This window comes from Sciurus vulgaris (genome assembly GCF_902686455.1).
Source record: "Sciurus vulgaris genome assembly, chromosome: 3".
Classification (NCBI taxonomy): domain Eukaryota; kingdom Metazoa; phylum Chordata; class Mammalia; order Rodentia; family Sciuridae; genus Sciurus; species Sciurus vulgaris.
Window position 1 is genome coordinate 20649180 of NC_136463.1, and position 18637 is coordinate 20667816.

Genomic DNA, 18637 nt, shown 5'->3' on the forward strand with positions numbered 1-18637 from the left:
GTCCAGCCAACGCCATTTTGTGCTTCATTTCCCATTCTCTCATAATGGCAATGAGCATAACTTCTGTGTCATACTACTTTGATTCAAATATCCTCTGAATTTCCAAGAAATAGGCTTAGATATCTTTAGTTTTCTAAAAGCAAATCATTGGGCTTGGTTGTAGTTCTAGAAAAGGTTGTCAATATATAAAGTAAGAAGAGCTAGAGAGACTACCCAGGGGTTTGCAAACCAATAGCCCCACCTACTCTTGACAATTGTGGGTCCCCTTGTGATGCTTTTCAAATACATTATTTATCCACAGCACCCCCTAGTGTTGAAAGACTTTCTTTCAAGTTGTAGTATAACCCCATAAAGTATGATTTTAGGAAAAAAATGCTCTTTTGATTTGGAGAAGTTACTGTCCATCTATCAGCAGCAAAACAAGTGAATTTTAATTTTATTATCTTTTCTCTGTCCTGTTAGTGATTGTTGGTATACTTTTTTGAGATTTTGAGCCATAAATATAGAATTGACCTATGACTGAGGAAGTAAAATATCCCAATAAGAATAAAACATGGGTAGGGGATGTAGCTCAGTGATAGAGTGCTTGTGTACCATGCATGAGGCCCTGGGTTCAATTCCCAGCAGTGCAAAAAAAATAAATAGATAAATAAGTAAATAAATGAAGCTTATAGATGTTTCCTTACTCAGGCAGCTAGCTAAACTGTTGCAGTTGTGAGAGTCAGTCGGATGATTGCAGTTCCCTGATTGTTCATATGAAAATGCACCTATGTAACATATGTGCCTTAGGAGTGAGTACAAGAAAACCTGCCTAGGGTGACTAATGGAATGTGAAGCAACCACTGCTTGTCCTTCTAATCCTTGTGTTTCAGAGATGATCCCTGGATCTGTCTTGATTAGTGATGCTGTTTTCTTGGAGTTGGTAGATGCCCTGAATCAATACTCAGATGAGGAGGAGGAAGGCCACAATGACACCTCAGATGGAAAGCAAGATGATAGCAAAGAAGATCTTCCAGTAACAAGAAAGAGAAAACGACATGCCATTGAAGGTACATAGCATTGTTTCCATATTCCATTTTGAAAGTGACAGGGATGCAGAAGGGAAACCTGAAAAAGTGTATTGCTTGTTAAAGGTTGTTGGTGTTTCTCATTGGTCCACTTAAAAGTTAAACATGGCAGCTGTTGTGGCATACGCCTATAATCCCAGCAACGCAGGAGGCTGAGGCAGGAGGATCGCAAGTGGAGGCCAGCCTCAGCAACTTAGTAAGGCCCTAAGTAACTTTGCAAGACCCTTTCTCAAAATAAAAAATAATAGGAGCTGGATATATGACTCAGTGGTTAAGCATCCCTGGGTTCAAATCCCAATACCACCCCCCTCCAAAAAGTTAAACATGATCTTTAACCAATAACTTAAGTTGGCTATTAGTCTAGCTGAAGAAGAAAGTAGAACTTACAAATCATAATTTATTTCTAAATATGCAAGTAATGTGTTTGGAAAATTTAGAAAGTAATAAAGAAGGAAACAATCTTGCTTTGTAGAAATAACCAGATTAATATTTCCTTCTGGACTTAAAAATGTATTCACGTAAATCAACATGTTTATGTTATGCCATATTTGGATTGTACTCTGTATAAAGTTTTAACTCTTTTGTTTAATTGATTATATCAGCATTTTTCCGTGTCACTTATGTTTATTTAAATTAATCCAATATTTAATTGCTTCATTACACTGTACATTACTTAATGATACTATATATTCGGGGATATAGTACCTCTCTTACTATAAAATAGTTATGGTATCCATCTTGTTCTTCAGCATTAACATTATTATAGGATTCTTATATTTTCAGGACTCCTCTTGGAAACTGCTTTTTACCTCCAGATTCTAACAGTGTCTGTGGATTTTGTTATCAATATGTAGTCTGTGGTTAAGGTTAACAAACCTGTTCTAATCAAAATGCTAGGATAAAGGGGGAAGAGGTCAAACAGCTTTGTTGCATGCTCTAATAGTAGCACTCAAGAGTTTTTTGTCATTTCAAATTCAGGCAATAAAAAGACTTCCAAGAAACAGTTCCCAAATGACATGATCTTCAGTGCCATTGCCTCAATGTTCCCTGAGAATGGTGTCCCGGATGACATGAAGGAGAGGTAGGGAAAGCTGTCCCACTTAGGCCATATGTTTTGCTCGGACAAAACGTTTATTCAAGTCTGTTTTTAGGTTAATAAAAAACTTGTTTATGGTAAATTTATTACGATTTGCCTGCACTTCTGGTTATTTCTTGCTTATTACCTCTAAATGCCCCCTTGACATATTAAGGATCACTGCGTGCTGGCTTTGAGTAAGTCTGGACAGAGAACTTTTCCTGCGCTATTTTTGGGGAGAGTTTCTTCAGCACTGCTGATCAAATCTTTCCCTCCCCTTACTTTTAGACACATGTCTGGTCCTGCATAATTACAGTGGTGTACCCACTTAGTTATTCACTGTCCCCTCATCCACCAGACCCATAAAAATACCCAACCTTCCTTAGCAGACCAGGCCTGGGTGACTGTTGATACCCAGTCTGCACTTTCAAGGTGGAGACATTCCCTTGGAGGAACTTTTCTCTTTCTTTTCTTAAATAGGTATCGAGAACTAACAGAGATGTCAGACCCCAATGCACTTCCGCCTCAGTGCACACCCAACATTGATGGCCCCAATGCCAAGTCTGTGCAGCGGGAACAGTCTCTGCACTCCTTCCACACACTTTTTTGCCGGCGCTGCTTTAAATACGACTGCTTCCTTCACCGTGAGTGTGGCTACTGTTTGACATGCTCTCCTCTTTCCCTTCCCTGCCACTATTCCCTTCCTTCCGTTTGCTCTGGTTTTGCCATATGAAGTTCCTGGCCTCTGATCTGATGAGGGTTTCACAAAAGGACAATTGTTTTCACTTGTTCAGTTTCAGTGCAACATGCTTTGAATGATAGGGACAAACCAATCAGCAACCTCTTTGTCCCTGAGCACCTCCTAACTTTGAAAAAAATTGTGTTGATATAGAAAATGTCTAAATTTTGTGTACCTTGATGGGTACTGTTAAATTCCAACCCCTACAATAGCTCCCTAACTCAGTTCTGTTAGACCATTGGAAACACTACAATTTTTCTTTTTCAGCTTTTCATGCCACTCCTAATGTATATAAACGCAAGAACAAAGAAATCAAGATTGAACCAGAACCATGTGGCACAGACTGCTTCCTTTTGCTGGTAGGTTCTTAAACTGTTCTGGCATTGTTAAGTCTGTTTAAAATTGAGCAGGAAATGGTCCCTGGGCTTTCTGCTTCTGGGAACACAAGCCAAGTGAGGCAGTACACAGCATTCCTGGGGTCATAAAACATGGCTTCTGCTCTTAAGGAGCTCACTAGAAACAGTTGTTCTGATGGAGTAAAATTTGAAAAATATTAAAGGTTTACTTGCTCTCAGTATCATCTACTTAGATATCAGAGTCTAAAATTTATTGTTAGAATTGAAGCACAGAGGACTGGGTGTGAGGTCAGTATTAGAGCACTTGCCTAGAATAATGAATGTCCAGGGTTTGATCCCCAGCACCACAGATAAAACAGAACAAAAGAATTGGAGCAAACAGTAGGGAGTGGTGGTATGCACTTTATTTTCTTTTCTGTCATCCTTTATTTATTTTTAAAATATTTTTAGTTGTAGATGGACACAATACCTTTATTTAATTTATTTATTTATATGCAGTGCTGAGGATCAAACCCAGTGCCTCACACATGCTAGAAAAGTGCTCTACCACTGAGCCACAATCTTAGTCCCTTCTGTCTTCCTTTAAATGCATGTAACCATAGGGGGAAGAACACATGAAGGCACTGATGTCTTACTATATCAACCAGATGGACCCTCTCTGATGGACAGACCTTTTGTGACTGTGTAAATTGTCCTGCTTATCTCGGGGGGAGGCACAGTATACTGAGAGCTAGAAGAAAATAGAAGAGTTGATCTGTTTAAGTATTTGACTTTCTACACAAAAGGTTGAATAGAATACCTTGGTAAAATTTCTGCCAACGATTGAAGTTAAGTTATACAACTGTTGTGGTGGCACATACCTGTATTACCAAATAGACTACTATTTGGTATTCATCTGAAAAGTAGACTATGTGTATAAGATCAGAAGAATAAAGAAAATAAATTGACTTTATCTTATTTATTTTTTCCCTAACGTATTGATTCCTTTCTATGTGCCAAGTACCACGCTAGACCCTTATAGCAGTTCTCTGTGGTGGAAGGGACTATGGGTTATAGAAGTTACATATTATGCCCAGAGTTTGTTAATAAGTCAGTGGTGTGGCAGCAGTGAGAGTCAAGCCCTCGTCCAACTCCACACTCCATGCTTTTTAAATTACTCCTTGCTTTTTTTTTTAATTGCACTAAGTTACATCAACTTGCCAGCATTTATGTAGCCCAAAAGGGCGTTTTCCTTCTCTCAGTTGTCACTCTGGAACCCCATATGTGTACTATAATACTGTTGCCAGTAACCCTAGTGTGTGTGTGCGTGTGTGTGTGTGTGTGTATGTGCGCATAACTTACAGATATACATATATATATATATGCACAGCTTTTCTTTTATTACTTGTTAGATATAAGTACATAATTAAATACAGTTTAGGACTACTTTCCCCCAGCTTTTTTTTTTCTGAAGGATAATGTCTTTAATTGTAACAAGATGACCATGTCACAGCAAGGCCTCAGAAAATTAGCTAGAAACTTGAGTTGTTCCTCTCCGTAGTAAAAAGTAAAGATTTATTTAGTGAAGAGAAATCAAGTATTATCCAACTTTTTATTAATAGTATTTTCAGTTATGCAAAGAAGTTGAAAGATATCTTCTTCCTGGATTTGAAATGTGCTTTCCATACTTACCTTATTCATATACTTGGGGGTTTTATTTTGTTTTTGTCTTTGGGGCGGTGATGCTGGGGATGGAACCCAGGGCCTTGCACATGCTCATCTTGTGCTCTGTCACTGAGCTACACCCCCAGCCCCATCCATGCATTTGTGTTTGTGTACTTTCTGCTGAACCATTTGGAAACAATATTGTGATGCTTCTTTGTTAAATATTTCCAAATGCATCTCCTAAAAATAAACACATTCTCTTACATAATCCTGCTATTACACTTAAGAAGATTAATAAGAATTTTATAATATCAACTACTATGCAGTCTATTTCCTTTTTTTCAGCTATCCCAAGAATTTCTGTTTGGGTTTTTATTTTCAAACTAGAACCATCCAATCAGTCATCACATGGTTATTATGTATTTCTGGTGTTTTTGTTTTTTGTTTTTTGATACCAGGGATTGAACCCAGGGGCACTTAACCACTGAGCCACATCCCCAGGCCTTTTTATTTTTTTTTATTTTGAGACAGGGTCTCGCTAAGTTGCTGAGGCTGGCCTCAAACTTGTGATTCTCCTGCCTCAGCCTCCTGAGTTGCTGGGATTACAGGTATGTGCCACCTTGCCCGGCTATATTTTTGTTCTTTTGATCTCAAATAATTCCACCACTTTTTTCTTCTTTTTGAAAGTTTCAGGTTGATTGTCTTGTAGGATGACTCATACTCTAGATTTGTCTGTTATTTTCTCAGAGTGTCGCTTAACTTGCTCCTCTGGAAGCTTGATTTTATTTGTTAACCATTTTGGTTAAAAAAACTTTATAAATGAGGTCTGGGGACATAACTCTTATGTGAGGCCCTGGAGGCCCTGGAGGCCCTGGGTTCAATCCCTAATGCCACCAAAAAAGAAAAGAAAAAAGAAAAAAAAAAAAAGAATAACAATGATTCTGAGGATTTCAAATTGTAGTATAGACTTGTGCTATCAGAGTCAACTAATTTCAAAACATCTTTTTTGGAATTTCCTTTAGGACCTACATGTATTATTCCAAATATCCCGGGTGATTTTTAATCTTTATCTTTACAGGATATTTAGTTTTCAGAAACAACCAGAAGGCTTTGGAAAACAAGTCTTCCAGTTGGAAATGACCCAACTGAGTTATTTGGCCTTTAAAAAAAAAAAAAAAGGCATAGTTAAAAGATAGTGAAATGGTATTCTGAGTTTCTGGGGAGAAGTTTCAAAATGAAGTAGTAATAGTGTAAACTTGAAGGATTAAACATTTATTATTGAAACAGAAGCAGTATGTAGATTGTGAAGAGTGGTGGCGGATACCCAGTCTGTCTCTTGTATCTACTCTGGAGCACTGAGCTGTATACTTTCAAGCAGGTGTCTTTCCCTCTCTGAACCTCATTTCCTCATCAGGAGAATGTGATCTCAAATTCCAAGCAGTTAACATGCGAATTAATTTCAGATATGACTTCCTGGAAAGTTGAAGGTGCATAGGTACATAGGTTATATTTTTTTTAGGATTATAGGACAACCCTTTTGTGAAAAAGGTATAAGTTTTTAAGTCTTAAAATGCTTGTTAAGCAGCTGTGTCATTATAATATGGTCACATTTATATGGTACAGATGGAAAAAAAAAAGACAGTATCATTGCATAGATGTTGATGAAGATAAAGTTTTATGATAATGGCATCAATATGGTGACTCTGGGCCTGTTCCTATTTCCTACCTGTAATGTATCCACTGCAGGAAGGAGCGAAGGAGTACGCGATGCTCCATAACCCTCGCTCCAAGTGCTCTGGGCGTCGGCGGCGAAGGCACCACGTGGTCAGTGCTTCCTGCTCCAACACTTCAGCCTCAGCTGTGGCTGAGACTAAAGAAGGGGACAGTGACAGGGACACAGGCAATGACTGGGCCTCCAGTTCATCAGGTACAGTGAAAAGAAATGAAGATATTTTCTTTCCATTGCAGTGACTGGTAAACCCAGGATCACTGCCTAAATCTTTTTTTTTGGAAGGGGGTTGGCACTAGGGATTGAACCCAAGGGTACTTTATCACTGAACCACATCCCCAACTTTTTTTATGTTTTTATTTTTGAGACAGGATCTCACTAAGTTGCCGAGGCTGGTCTTAAAATTATGATACTCATGCCTCACGAGTAGCTGGAGTAGCTGAAATTACACATGTGTTCTACCAAACCTGGCCACTGCCTGCCTCTTAAAACTTCTTTGGGGTTTTGTGTTTTGGTTTGGTTTTGGTGCTGGGGTTCAAAACCAAGGTCTGGCATGTGCCAGGCAAGCACTTCACCACTGAGCTATTTCCCAACCCCAACTCTTAATATTTCTACCTTTTTAAAATTGTTAATTCTTTCCACAGGTGCGCCTATAAGCAGTGGAGATGGGGACTATTTTTATTCTTAACACTTCTGCCTTTTAAAGTAGAATGAAATACTTCTGAGTTTATGACAAGCTTCGAATGACAACTGCATTCCACTTCTGTTTCTCTTTTTTCCTTGCTTAGAGGCTAACTCTCGCTGTCAGACCCCCACAAAACAGAAGGCCAGTCCAGCCCCACCTCAGCTCTGTGTAGTGGAAGCCCCATCGGAGCCTGTGGAGTGGACTGGGGCTGAAGAGTCTCTCTTTCGTGTCTTCCATGGGACATACTTCAACAACTTCTGTTCTATAGCCAGGCTTCTGGGAACGAAGACATGCAAGCAGGTACTATGTCTGACAGTAGCAGAACAAATATGGGTCTTCCTTTTACCCATTGCTTTGTTGTCCTTTTGCCACCTGAGGTCATGTCTCTGTAGAGAAATTATCTTAGGTTCAGTCTTTTGTGGGCCTATGCTTCTGGGTCCCAAATTTTGGCCCTTCTATAAATGCCAGGCCTAACAATGCTTGGGAATCTACTCTTTTCTTTGCCAAATTCTTATTTCTGTGTCTAGCCACTATTTAAACCTTCTGTGTGGTCCTATTTTCTTTGAGCTGCTTGTACTGGTTCCCAGCCTCCTTTCTAAACATGTACGCCCTTCCTAGAAGGGACTTCTGGTCTCCCTGTGGGTGTTCTTAGTGGCACACTCCTGCAACTGCTACTGCTGCTGCTCCCTCCATCAGCCACCTCACATCCTTTATTCTCCAGATTTCCTATCACTAGATTTTCTAATCACCAGCTCCAATAACTGGGCCTAGGCCTCAGCCTTTTCACTCATGCCATCACTGGAAAGGCAGTTGATAGCAGCCACTAATGCTCTGGAGACAGGAAAAGACTGGTGAGAGAGAAGACAGTGAAGAATAGAGGCAGGAGTCAGGTGTTCAGGCCAGTCTGTCCAGCAAGAAGGGAATCCTAGTGCTGGAACTCTGCTTACATGGCTCCCTAACTTCTAGAGGTATCTCTGTGGCCTTTTTTTCATACTTCTTTACTTAGAACAGTTAATATAATCATGGGTTAAAGGATCCTGTGCTTTCATTTTGAAGCTAATACCTATTTCCTTGAGGCACAGGTTTTTAACCTTAAAGTCTATAGATTTGTATGCAAAAAAAATCCTGTATTTTTTGGACAATGTTTATAATTTTCACATATAGTCGAGAAAAAGAAGAAAAAAGCTAAAAATGAGTGCTATCAGCAAGGAAGGTTAAAGGAGAACCTTCCTCAGACCCTGTTCTGCTGAAATTGTCAAGACTCTGGCATCTTTCTGCCAACAGAGGGAGCTAGTGTTAAGCCTAGTCCAAGGTCTTACCCTCAGTTACACAATGCACAGGCAGTTGCCCTTCCTAAAAGAGGCAGACACAAATGGTAAGACGCAGTCCCTTTGTGGCTTGGCAGAAAGATGCTGATCAGGGAAGGCAGTATTGTGCTCAGTATCTCTCCATTTCTGAGTTAGGGTGAGTGATTCAGAATTAACTTCAGAGCCAGGACCCCATGTCCAATGGGACTCGTGTCTGTCCCTAACTGAAAAGATGCCCAATCATCTGTCTGTAAATTCTCGAGAACTCTCACAAGCCCAGCATATGACTGGACCCCTTACCTGACCACCTAGCTCCAGAAGGTGTGATGAGCCCTGTTGGATTTCTCTTCCAGGTCTTTCAGTTTGCAGTGAAAGAATCACTTATCCTGAAGCTACCAACAGATGAGCTCATGAACCCCTCACAGAAGAAGAAAAGAAAGCACAGGCAAGGGTTGGACGAAGGACCTTTTATGGGCAGGCTGTTCTCTGTGCTCTGACCTCCCATTGGGCTTCCCACCTGCCTCCCTGTAGGCCAGTGAACAGGGCCGAGTGTGCCCATCTGCTCAACAGCACATGGCTGAGGGCCAGAATTCTCAGTGCTACCTAAGTGCCTGTGCCTGGACCAACCCTGTCCCCTGACCCCACATGCTGCAGACTGGACCTGAGATAGTTTAAATGGTTTTCCATTTAAACTTCTGGCCTGTGGGGCCCATGGCTATACCCTGAAGCCATTTTTCCTTGTTGGGTCATTAGTTACCCCCTTCCCTGTTTCTTAACTCTGACCAGAGTTTATTCCTTTTCTTTGTTTTCAGAATGTGCTGTTTATCTAACAATGCTGTCATGTAGACAGTCTTTATTTAGGGTTGGAAATTTTTTTTTTTTTAATTCAGCACTCTACCTGGCTCAGTTCCCTCATGACTGTCACTTACTGAAGGAAGGAGCTGATGCCAGTTCTAGATACTGAAGCCCCTGTGGCTCCTCCCTTTCAGTTTCTTCACTCAGAGAAGATTCCTGAAAGGCTTTCCCACCTCCTGTCTTGAAACTCCCCTGCATCTCCACCTCCACCAAGAGGCAGGTGGAGAGAAAGTGGAGTGAGAGAAACAGTAACATTATCATAGACATATACATTTGAGTTTTTATTTTTTCTTTTTGTTTGGAAGAGGGTTGTGTTAAATTTAAATCTTACAGCATAGTCCAACTGGATTTAAGATGAGTCCTAGCTTCTGTGTACCAAAGCAGAGGGCCTCCTGTTAAAGGGATTTTGGGAAGATATTTCACTATTACCAGAGCCCTTCAGAGCAGGTCACACTGTCATTTGCCTGCATTGACAGAACTCCCCAGGTCTGTGACCCAGACCCATCCCCTCTCTTTCAGGTTGTGGGCCGCACACTGCAGGAAAATTCAACTGAAGAAAGGTAAGTTCCAGGCTGGAGGCATAGCTCAGTGGTAGCTAGAACACATGCCTAGCATGGAGAAGGCCCTGGGTTCCATCCCCAGCACAGGGCCAGGGAACATGACTTCTGTTTCCCCCAGGGTGTTCTTCAGTAGTTCAGTCTGAGGCCTCAGCCTGTGGTCATCACCCTGCCCCACCTACAGCTGCACTTGTTGTTGACCCTGGCCGCTTCCGCAGATTGCACGTTTCTGTGCAGCAGCTAAGAACAGCTGAGCTTCTTACTGCAGCTGAGAAGACCTCTTATGAAGTAGAGTTAAGGGCCTTGTGGTCTCTGAGCTTCCTAGTGTGACATTTGCCAGGTTCCAGACCTCTTTGAATGTTCAGAATAGCTGCCCTGTTATCTTAGACCATCTCCATGCCCTGCCCACAAAACAGGTCACCCCACTGCAGTTCGTGCACTACGGTCATCTGTGTTGCCTTTTCACTCCAGGTGCTGTGAGTGTGTGCGAGGTGATGGTTGGAACAAGCCTGCTTTGACTTAGAGCAGTGAGAGGGGAGGCAGCAAGGGAACTGAGTCACAGCAGAGTCCTGTTTGATTCTTCTCTCTTCTAGATAACTCTTCCACACAAGTGTACAACTATCAACCCTGTGACCACCCAGACCGTCCCTGTGACAGCACTTGCCCCTGCATCATGACTCAGAATTTCTGTGAGAAGTTCTGCCAGTGCAACCCAGACTGTAAGAGCGCTGTGCTTTCCCTTAGAGTCCACCAAAATGGTCGGCCTCAGGGTGCCCAGGATACACTCCTTTCCTATCCCCTTTGCTGCCTTCTGGTATTCCCTTTGCTGTGCTTTAGACATTCTAGAAGGAAAGTAAGATGCTCAAGCTGGGAAAGGATTTTTTTTTTTCTTTTTTTCAAGAGACAGTGTCTTGGGGCTAGGAATATAGCTTAGCGGTATAGGACTTGTCTAGCACGTGTAAAGCCCTGGGTTCCATCCCCAGCACCCACCTCTTGGAAGGAAGGAAGGAAGGGAAAGAGGGAGGGAGGGAGGGAAGGAAGGACAGTTTTCACTATATTACCCAGGCTGGCCAAGAACTCCCGGACTCAAGCAACCCTCCTGCCTCAGCTTCCCAAGTAGCTGGGACAACAGGCCATACCACTGATCTTAACTGGAAAGGTTATTTTGAAAAGCCCTTAGGATCATGATTCTAAAAGCAGCAAATAGAAACGGGAAAAATTTCTCAACTTTACTTTCCAGGGGAGAATTAAGAAACAAGTGAATATTTTTCCTCAAAGTGTAGCCACAGTCTCCTTTTTTCAGGGTATTATTTTTAAAATGTTTTAGCCAGGTTGCTGTGGTACGTGCCTATGATCCCAGCATTTGGGAGGCTGAGAAGAGAAGGCTCTCTTGAGCTCAGGAGTTCAAGGCCTGCCTGGGCTATATAGTAAGACCCTGTCTCAAAAAAAAATTTTTTTTTTCAATTCAGAAATTTTTAGGTCACAATTCTGTTTATGTCTGTTTTCATATATTAGCTGAAGTTTTAATATCAGGTAGGAGATACAGGCCTGGATGTCAGCAAAATCTAAAAGGTGTTCTCTCATGTCTTACCCTGCCATGCCACTCCTCAGGTGGGGCCGAGCAGTTGGTGGCAGCCCCCAGAGCTTGCAGAAGGTAGTGCCCAGGCAGTTGCGCTCTAACTATCTCCTAACAAAGGGAAGATACTGATCTGGCCGCAGCAGAGAGATGTTGATGCTGGCGAGGGCTGTGGGTGGGGGAGGATGGTGTAAAACGGATGCATTCTGTTCTCAAAATGATGCTTGTTTTGATGATGAGATTTTACCAGTGAAAAGCACTGATTTCATTTTCTCTGGGGCTCTCTTCACCTTCCTTCCAAATTCAGGGATGGGGTGGGAATAGGATGGGGAGATACTTCTCAATGGTCACACCTGCTTTTTTTGTCTCAGAGGCTTGAGTGTTGGGAGGCACTTTATTTCCTAAGGAAAAAAGTATGATCACTGGGAAGGGACCCTCTGTCTTCTTTTGCCAAACACCCTTGAACACATGTGCTTCTCTGCTGTCTCTGAGTTCAACCAATGCTCCAGCATGGATCTGCTCTTCTCTAACCTTACCTGTCCCACCACCCAGGTCAGAATCGTTTCCCAGGCTGTCGCTGTAAGACCCAATGCAATACCAAGCAGTGTCCTTGCTATCTGGCAGTGAGAGAGTGTGATCCTGACCTGTGCCTCACCTGTGGGGCCTCAGAGCACTGGGACTGCAAGGTGGTCTCCTGCAAGAACTGTAGCATCCAGCGTGGTCTCAAGAAGGTGAGGCCTTTGTGCGGATCCAGGTGATGGAGTAGGAGAGACACAGCAGTCTTAGGCATTCTTTTTCCCTGGCTCCTTAGCAGTGCTTGATAAGTCCTAATGTACACACATTGCCAAATTAATAAATTTCTGTCCTAGTAAAGAATCAGAAAAGTGACCCCTTGGACTAGGGTTGTAGCTCAGTGGTAGAACACTCACCAAGCATGTGTGAGGCACTGGGTTTGATTCTCAGCACCCCATACAAATAAATAAAAATAAAAGTCCATCAGCAACCTAAAAAGAAAAAAAAAAGTGACCCCTTGAACTGATCAGAGGAACAGAGTCCCCATTAATGTCCTTTTTCTTTTCTTTTTTCCTTTTGTGGTGCTAGGGATCAAAACCAGGGCCCTGCATTTGCAGGCAAATGGATGAGCAGTTGGAGAATATTGGAGAATATCATGCTAAGTGAGATAAGCCAATCTCAAAAAACCAAAGGGTGAATGATCTCACTGATAATCGGATGATGATACATAATGGGGGGTGGGAGGGAGGCAAGAATGGAGGAAGGAGGAACTGTATAGAGAGAAAAGAGGAGTGGGAGGGGTGGGGGGAAGGGAAAAATTACAGAATGAATCAAACACCATTACCCTATGTAAATGTATGATTACACAAATGGTACACTTCTACTTCATGTACAACCAGAGAAACAAGTTGTACTCCATTTGTTTACAATATAAGTGGAACAATAAAAAAAAAAAAAACCAGGGCCCTGTACATGCCAGGCAAATGGTCTAATGCTAAGCTATGTCCCTAGCCCTCATGTTGTCCATTTTTACCTCCAACGTAGCAGTGAATGCCCCAGCTTAGAGGAAGACATGTCTCTGTTTCCTTTCACCACCTCCCCTCCTTGTTTCTCCCCCCACCAGAACAGAAGAGCTTAGACCTTTTTTCTGTTTTCAGATCCCCTTAACAGTTGCTAGTTCTTTCCACTGGCCCCCATAACACACGTGCTCATTCAGCATGCACACCCACTTGCTCACACATGCCCTGTCATCTGAGCTTTGACTCTTCCCCAGCACCTGCTGCTGGCCCCCTCTGATGTGGCCGGATGGGGCACCTTCATTAAGGAGTCTGTGCAGAAGAACGAATTCATTTCTGAATATTGTGGCGAGGTGAGTGCTATGGGTTTGGCCCACGTTCTTGCTGGGGAGATGCTGATAAGAAACTCTGATTTTCTGTGGGCCAGCCTTCTGTGAATTCATCTCTAAATAACTCAGCCGAGTTCTCATGTGGCCTCTCGGGGGATCCCGCAGAACTGTTTGCAGTCCTGAAACAAACCACTGTTCTTCAATATTTTTTGTCATCTCAGACCACACGAGGGAGTGGGGGCAGTGGGGGGCTCTCTTTGGCCTGAATGCTGTTCAGCCTGAGTGTCAGTGGGAACAACATGAGCTGGGCTCTCTGTCCTACAATTCTTAAGATATTCAGTGAGCACCTATAGGTGACATTGCCTTTTCTCAGCCCTTTCTAGGGGCAGGGGTGCCATGCCCTAAGCAGACAGCCTGACATCCCTTATTTATTCCTTGTCTATCTCTCCAGCTCATCTCTCAGGATGAGGCTGATCGACGAGGGAAAGTCTATGACAAATACATGTCCAGCTTCCTCTTCAACCTCAACAATGGTATGACTTGGTATCTTTCTCTGTCCTCCCAAGGTGGTCTTGTACAGGTATTTGAGAGGAGAGCATTGGGTATTGAACCCAGAGGTGATTTACCACTGAGCTACATCCCCAGACCTTTTTATTTTTTTATTTGAAGACATGGTCTCACTGAGTTGCAAGGTTGCTGAGGCTAGCCTCGAACTTGAAATCATCCTGCCTCAGCCTTCTGAGCTGCTGGGATTACAGGCATGTGTCATCATGCTTGGCTTATGCAGGAATTCTGTCAAGTTGCCTATGCTCTAGTCCAAGTTCAGATCACCTCTGAATCTTCCAACAGATGCATTGAGCCAGGTCAAACTCAGAGACCCTGCAGGCTATGGTTCACTTGCTTTGGGAGCATCTCCATTTTGGAGTTGTCTGGAATAGGAACATTGAACACTTCCACATCAGAAACCACCCTACACCTGGGCACTGTGATGCATACCTGTAATCCCAGCTACATAGGAAGCTGAGGCAGTGGGATCACAAGTTGAGCCTCGGCAACTTAGTGAAATCAGCCTCAAAATACAATTTAGAAAGAGGTGGGGATGTAGCTCGGTGCTTTCCTAGCATGTACGAGATCCTGGTTTCAGTTCCCAGTACCAAAAGATGGAAAGAAGGAGGGAAGGAGGGAGGGACCTACCAAATAGATGAGGAGAGAAGATTAGTAATTCAAATCAAGATGGGGAACCTAAAGGGAGAGTGCCCACATGAAGCAGAATTCTCAGACTTGGTGCTTTTCACATATCCTGTTAACTACACAAGGCTTCAAATTTCCATTGCACAAAATTGTTTCTGTTACCTGTTACGTGATTTTAAATTCAGGCTAAAGAAGTGTGGAGTTTCCTGGTGCCCTCATGATCTTCTTTGATTTACATCTTACAGATTTTGTGGTGGATGCAACCCGGAAAGGAAACAAAATTCGATTTGCAAACCATTCAGTGAACCCCAACTGCTATGCCAAAGGTGAGTTCTCAGTGAACTGGGAGAGAGGCTCAGGGTGGATACCTTGTTTACTCTGATTTCTATTCAGTGTTCAATTTTCATAGCTACTTTTTTGTCCAAAGATAATCATGATTAATATCTGGTATCGTTTTAGGCACCCCCTCTCTGTTTTATAATCTGCTTTTTACACTGACTACAAAAAAACACTTCCCATAAATGTGATTTATAGATAATTCTTATCCTGAAGACCTGGTTCAATCCCCAGCACTGGAAAAAAAAAAAAAAAAAAAAGCTGGGTGCAGTGTGGTATGTGTTTGTAATCCCAGCAGTTCAGGAGGCCGAGGCAGGAGGATTGGGAGTTCAAAGCCAATCTCAGCAACTTAGTGAGACCCTGTTTTGAAATAAAAAATAAAAAGGGTTGAGGTGTGACTCCATACCTGAGTGCCTCTGGGTTCAATCCCTGGTACCAAAAAAAAAAAAAAAAAAAGACAATTCTTTCCCCATATCTCTAGCCAGAATAACAGATCCAAAAGCATAGAGACAACTACTTTCAGTGACTACTCACTAATTCCATTTGATTCCACTGAGAATTTAGAGAAAATCAGCCCAGAATCCTCTTGATATTTACTTGCATTGACTCGGAACCTAGCCTTGGGTTTATCCTATTGCAGTGGTCATGGTGAATGGAGATCATCGGATTGGGATCTTTGCCAAGAGGGCAATTCAGGCTGGTGAAGAGCTCTTCTTTGATTATAGGTAAGGAGGGTCATCAGTGATCCTTGGGAAGAGGTAGCTGTGGGAATTGATTTGGGGGGCTTACTGTGGGTACATCGGATGAAGGAGAGAGTCTGAGCGCCTCAGAAACATATTGTTGAAAACTGCCATTAGGAAGCGGGAGGGGGAGTGAAACAGGAGAGAACCCCATCTTTTCCATCATCTTTTCTTTCCTCCTTTCTGCTCTGGGATAGGTACAGTCAAGCAGATGCCCTCAAGTACGTGGGGATCGAGAGGGAGACCGACGTCCTTTAGCCCTCCTGGCACTGTGGTAGCGGCACTGTCTTCGCTTTCATGCACACACCACTGCTGCTCGAGTTCCTGCACTGTGTGTCTTCCATGCCGAGAAACCCCACCCACTCCCTCTGTAGTGAGGCCTCAGCTGTGTCCCACGGGTGCAAAACCAGCTCAGAGAGAGGGGAGCTGGGCAGCTAGGGCTTGGTCTCCTAGGAGAGAGTTGCAGAAGTGGGAGGCTGCTCCTCAGGCCTCAGAGGAGGGCACAGGTGGGGGCGAGTGACTGCTTGATTTCTCCTCAGCTTCCCAGGCTGCAGGCCTCAGGAATCAACTTAGGCGGTTCGAAACAGGCTCTGTCTTTTAGCTTTCCCTGTCAATGGTCCTTACGTAATTGGGTGCCAGGCATATCTGAGTGAAGTCTGGTCCCTGGAGCTCACAAGTGCTCTGGGTTAGAGTGAGCCTGACAAGCGTCTCACACAGTTCAGAGGGAGATGGGTCACCTTCCTACCTCTTCCCTCTGGCAGGGTCCAAACCAAAAGGGTGTGGGTTCTAAGCACAGGGATTCAAGGCTAGAGGAGGGAAGGCTAAGTGCCACCCTCCCATGGACGAAGGGAGAGCCAGCTTGATGACAGCAGTTAAACTGCCAAGCTTGGGTCCAGCAGACTTTGAGAAAGCCTGCCTTGTATCCTCTGGAGGTGAATGGGTAACTGTTTTCAGATTCCTGGGCGCAGGCGCCAGTATTCCAACTCCTTCCAGAGTTCTGGCTCAGCAACTGCAGGCAGGCATTGTGTTTCTACTGACCAAGCGTGGGGGGCATGCCTGGCAAGAGAGAGCACTCTGGTCTGCTGGATTTGTAGTTCTTTTTAGGCCTTCTGTGTTCAGAGAGGCCAGAGTTGCTTATCTCCTCAGGGTAGAGGGGCCCAGGCTAGACTAGAGGGGAAGGTTGTTGGTGTGATTTACTTCCTGTCTGTGGCACCTGCTATTTGGAGAAAAGTGGGCTGGTAGCATGTGTTTGCGGGTGGGTGAGGGGCACAATTGCACAGTTTAGGATGGCAGCACAGAGCAAGGCAGACTGGCAGAGGGTATTTGCAGTGTTGAGGAGAAGCAGGCAGACCACCTGTCCCAGTCTATGGTGCCATTCTCTCTGGGATTCATGCAGAGCAAAGCACTTTATTCCTTTAGAAGTTCTATAGATTGGGGTGGAGTTTGAGCCAAGGTCTCTAGAGGCCATGCCCAAATCCCACTTCTCAAGAGAGGGGAAGAAAGGATAGAAGAATCTCCAATTCAGTTTTATCTTCTGGGGGGCGGGGTGCAGGAGGCGCTGGCTTGACACAGAAAAATTTACAAGACTGGAGCTAGCAAGAACGGCCCTGTGTCTGTGGCTGGCATGCTGAGCCAGCTGAGCTTTGTGCTGGGTAGAAAGGACTTGTGGGCAGGTACAGACTGGCCTAGGGAGTGTTGGAAGGGGAAGCAGACATCCCCTCTTCTTCCTGGGGAACTGAGCTGCTCTTCCCCCTGTCTGTGCTGCCCACTCCCTTACTCCCACCCTATAGTTGTCCCACGGAAGAAGTGGGGCTCTCCCTGGCCATGTTGCCTCTTAGGGATTTGCGTGGGATGTGCGCGCGCGCGCGCGCGCACACACACACACACACACACACACACACACACACATACACTCACTCATTCACTCATATAATCTCACTCACCACAGTGGCGTGCACTGCACTTAGCACACACCCAGCCAGCTCCTGATGGTAGCCTCTCCCCCTTAGTTGGGGCAGCCTTCACCATGTTTCCGGAATCTACACCTGCTGTGGTTTGTTGTAGTCATTGAATTGGGGATACCCTCAAGCTGTCCTATGGGCTCTGAATTACTCATTATTGGGGAAAACCAGAGACAGATCTGTCTGAAATTTCAGGGGCTGGTCGTGAGGAATAGGTGACAAAAATTTGTTTCCAGTATTTGAGTTAGACTGACCCCACCCTTCCTTCAGTGAGCAGAAGCACTGGTTGATCCCCTTCTTCCCCAGCTGCAGACCACTAATACTTCTATTCCTCCAGCATTCCCATCCTTTGTCCCTGCTGTTCCCTACCTTTAATGACGGGTCTCAGCCTCTCCCCCCAACACCTAAGAATGGAATGAGCGAGGTGATGAGACTGGGGAGAAGGCTGGTGTACATGTGGCTTTATCGCCAGTGAATTTCACGCACTTTAAAGTCCTGTGGCTTGTGACCTCTTATCTAATAAAGTGTTAGAATCCATCTTGGCAAGTTGTGTAGTGTGTGTTTTGGGAACTGGAATGACCCAGGAATGATGGTACAGGAACAGGTTGAGCAGAAGCTTCAGCATTCTGATCCCCACTATCCTGGAGATCAAAGCAGGGGGAAGCAGCAGGGGGAGGTCATCATGCAAGAGCCAATCAGGCCCCTGGCAGGTGGTGTGAAGATTCTGAGAACTCTGCCTAGAAATTCCTGAGCCCTCTGATTAGTTCCTTTACAATCCCCCATTTATCCCCTAACCACGACGCCAGCTACCACACACACACACACTGGGGCTCTGCCACTCTGCTTTATTGGACTGGCACGGAGTCAGGGGCACAGCTGGCTCCGCCCTGCTTCAGAGTGGAGGCCAGAGAGCAGCCCATGAGAGGCCAGCCGTGCTCATGAGACATCTGACACAGGAGAC

The 18637-nt window shown here is 44.1% G+C and overlaps 1 protein-coding gene across 8 annotated transcripts in view; it reads left to right on the forward strand.

Moving 5' to 3' along the window:
* EZH1 (enhancer of zeste 1 polycomb repressive complex 2 subunit) overlaps positions 1-18213 on the forward strand; it is a 28497-nt gene extending 10284 nt beyond the window's left edge. For 7 of the 8 annotated variants that reach the window (XM_079132762.1, XM_079132761.1, XM_079132758.1 and 4 more), the window contains exons 7-21: positions 873-1049; positions 2046-2148; positions 2623-2786; positions 3149-3240; positions 6628-6808; positions 7399-7595; positions 8956-9047; positions 9977-10017; positions 10608-10733; positions 12143-12321; positions 13377-13472; positions 13900-13981; positions 14885-14965; positions 15616-15700; positions 15913-18213. In XM_079132762.1, coding sequence (XP_078988888.1) covers positions 873-1049; positions 2046-2148; positions 2623-2786; positions 3149-3240; positions 6628-6808; positions 7399-7595; positions 8956-9047; positions 9977-10017; positions 10608-10733; positions 12143-12321; positions 13377-13472; positions 13900-13981; positions 14885-14965; positions 15616-15700; positions 15913-15973 — 1757 coding nt within the window. In that variant the 3' untranslated portion in view covers positions 15974-18213. The remainder of the gene's footprint in view (positions 1-872; positions 1050-2045; positions 2149-2622; positions 2787-3148; positions 3241-6627; positions 6809-7398; positions 7596-8955; positions 9048-9976; positions 10018-10607; positions 10734-12142; positions 12322-13376; positions 13473-13899; positions 13982-14884; positions 14966-15615; positions 15701-15912) is intronic. The other variant, XM_079132764.1, reaches the window with a different exon arrangement.
* Positions 18214-18637: the final 424 nt, after the last annotated feature.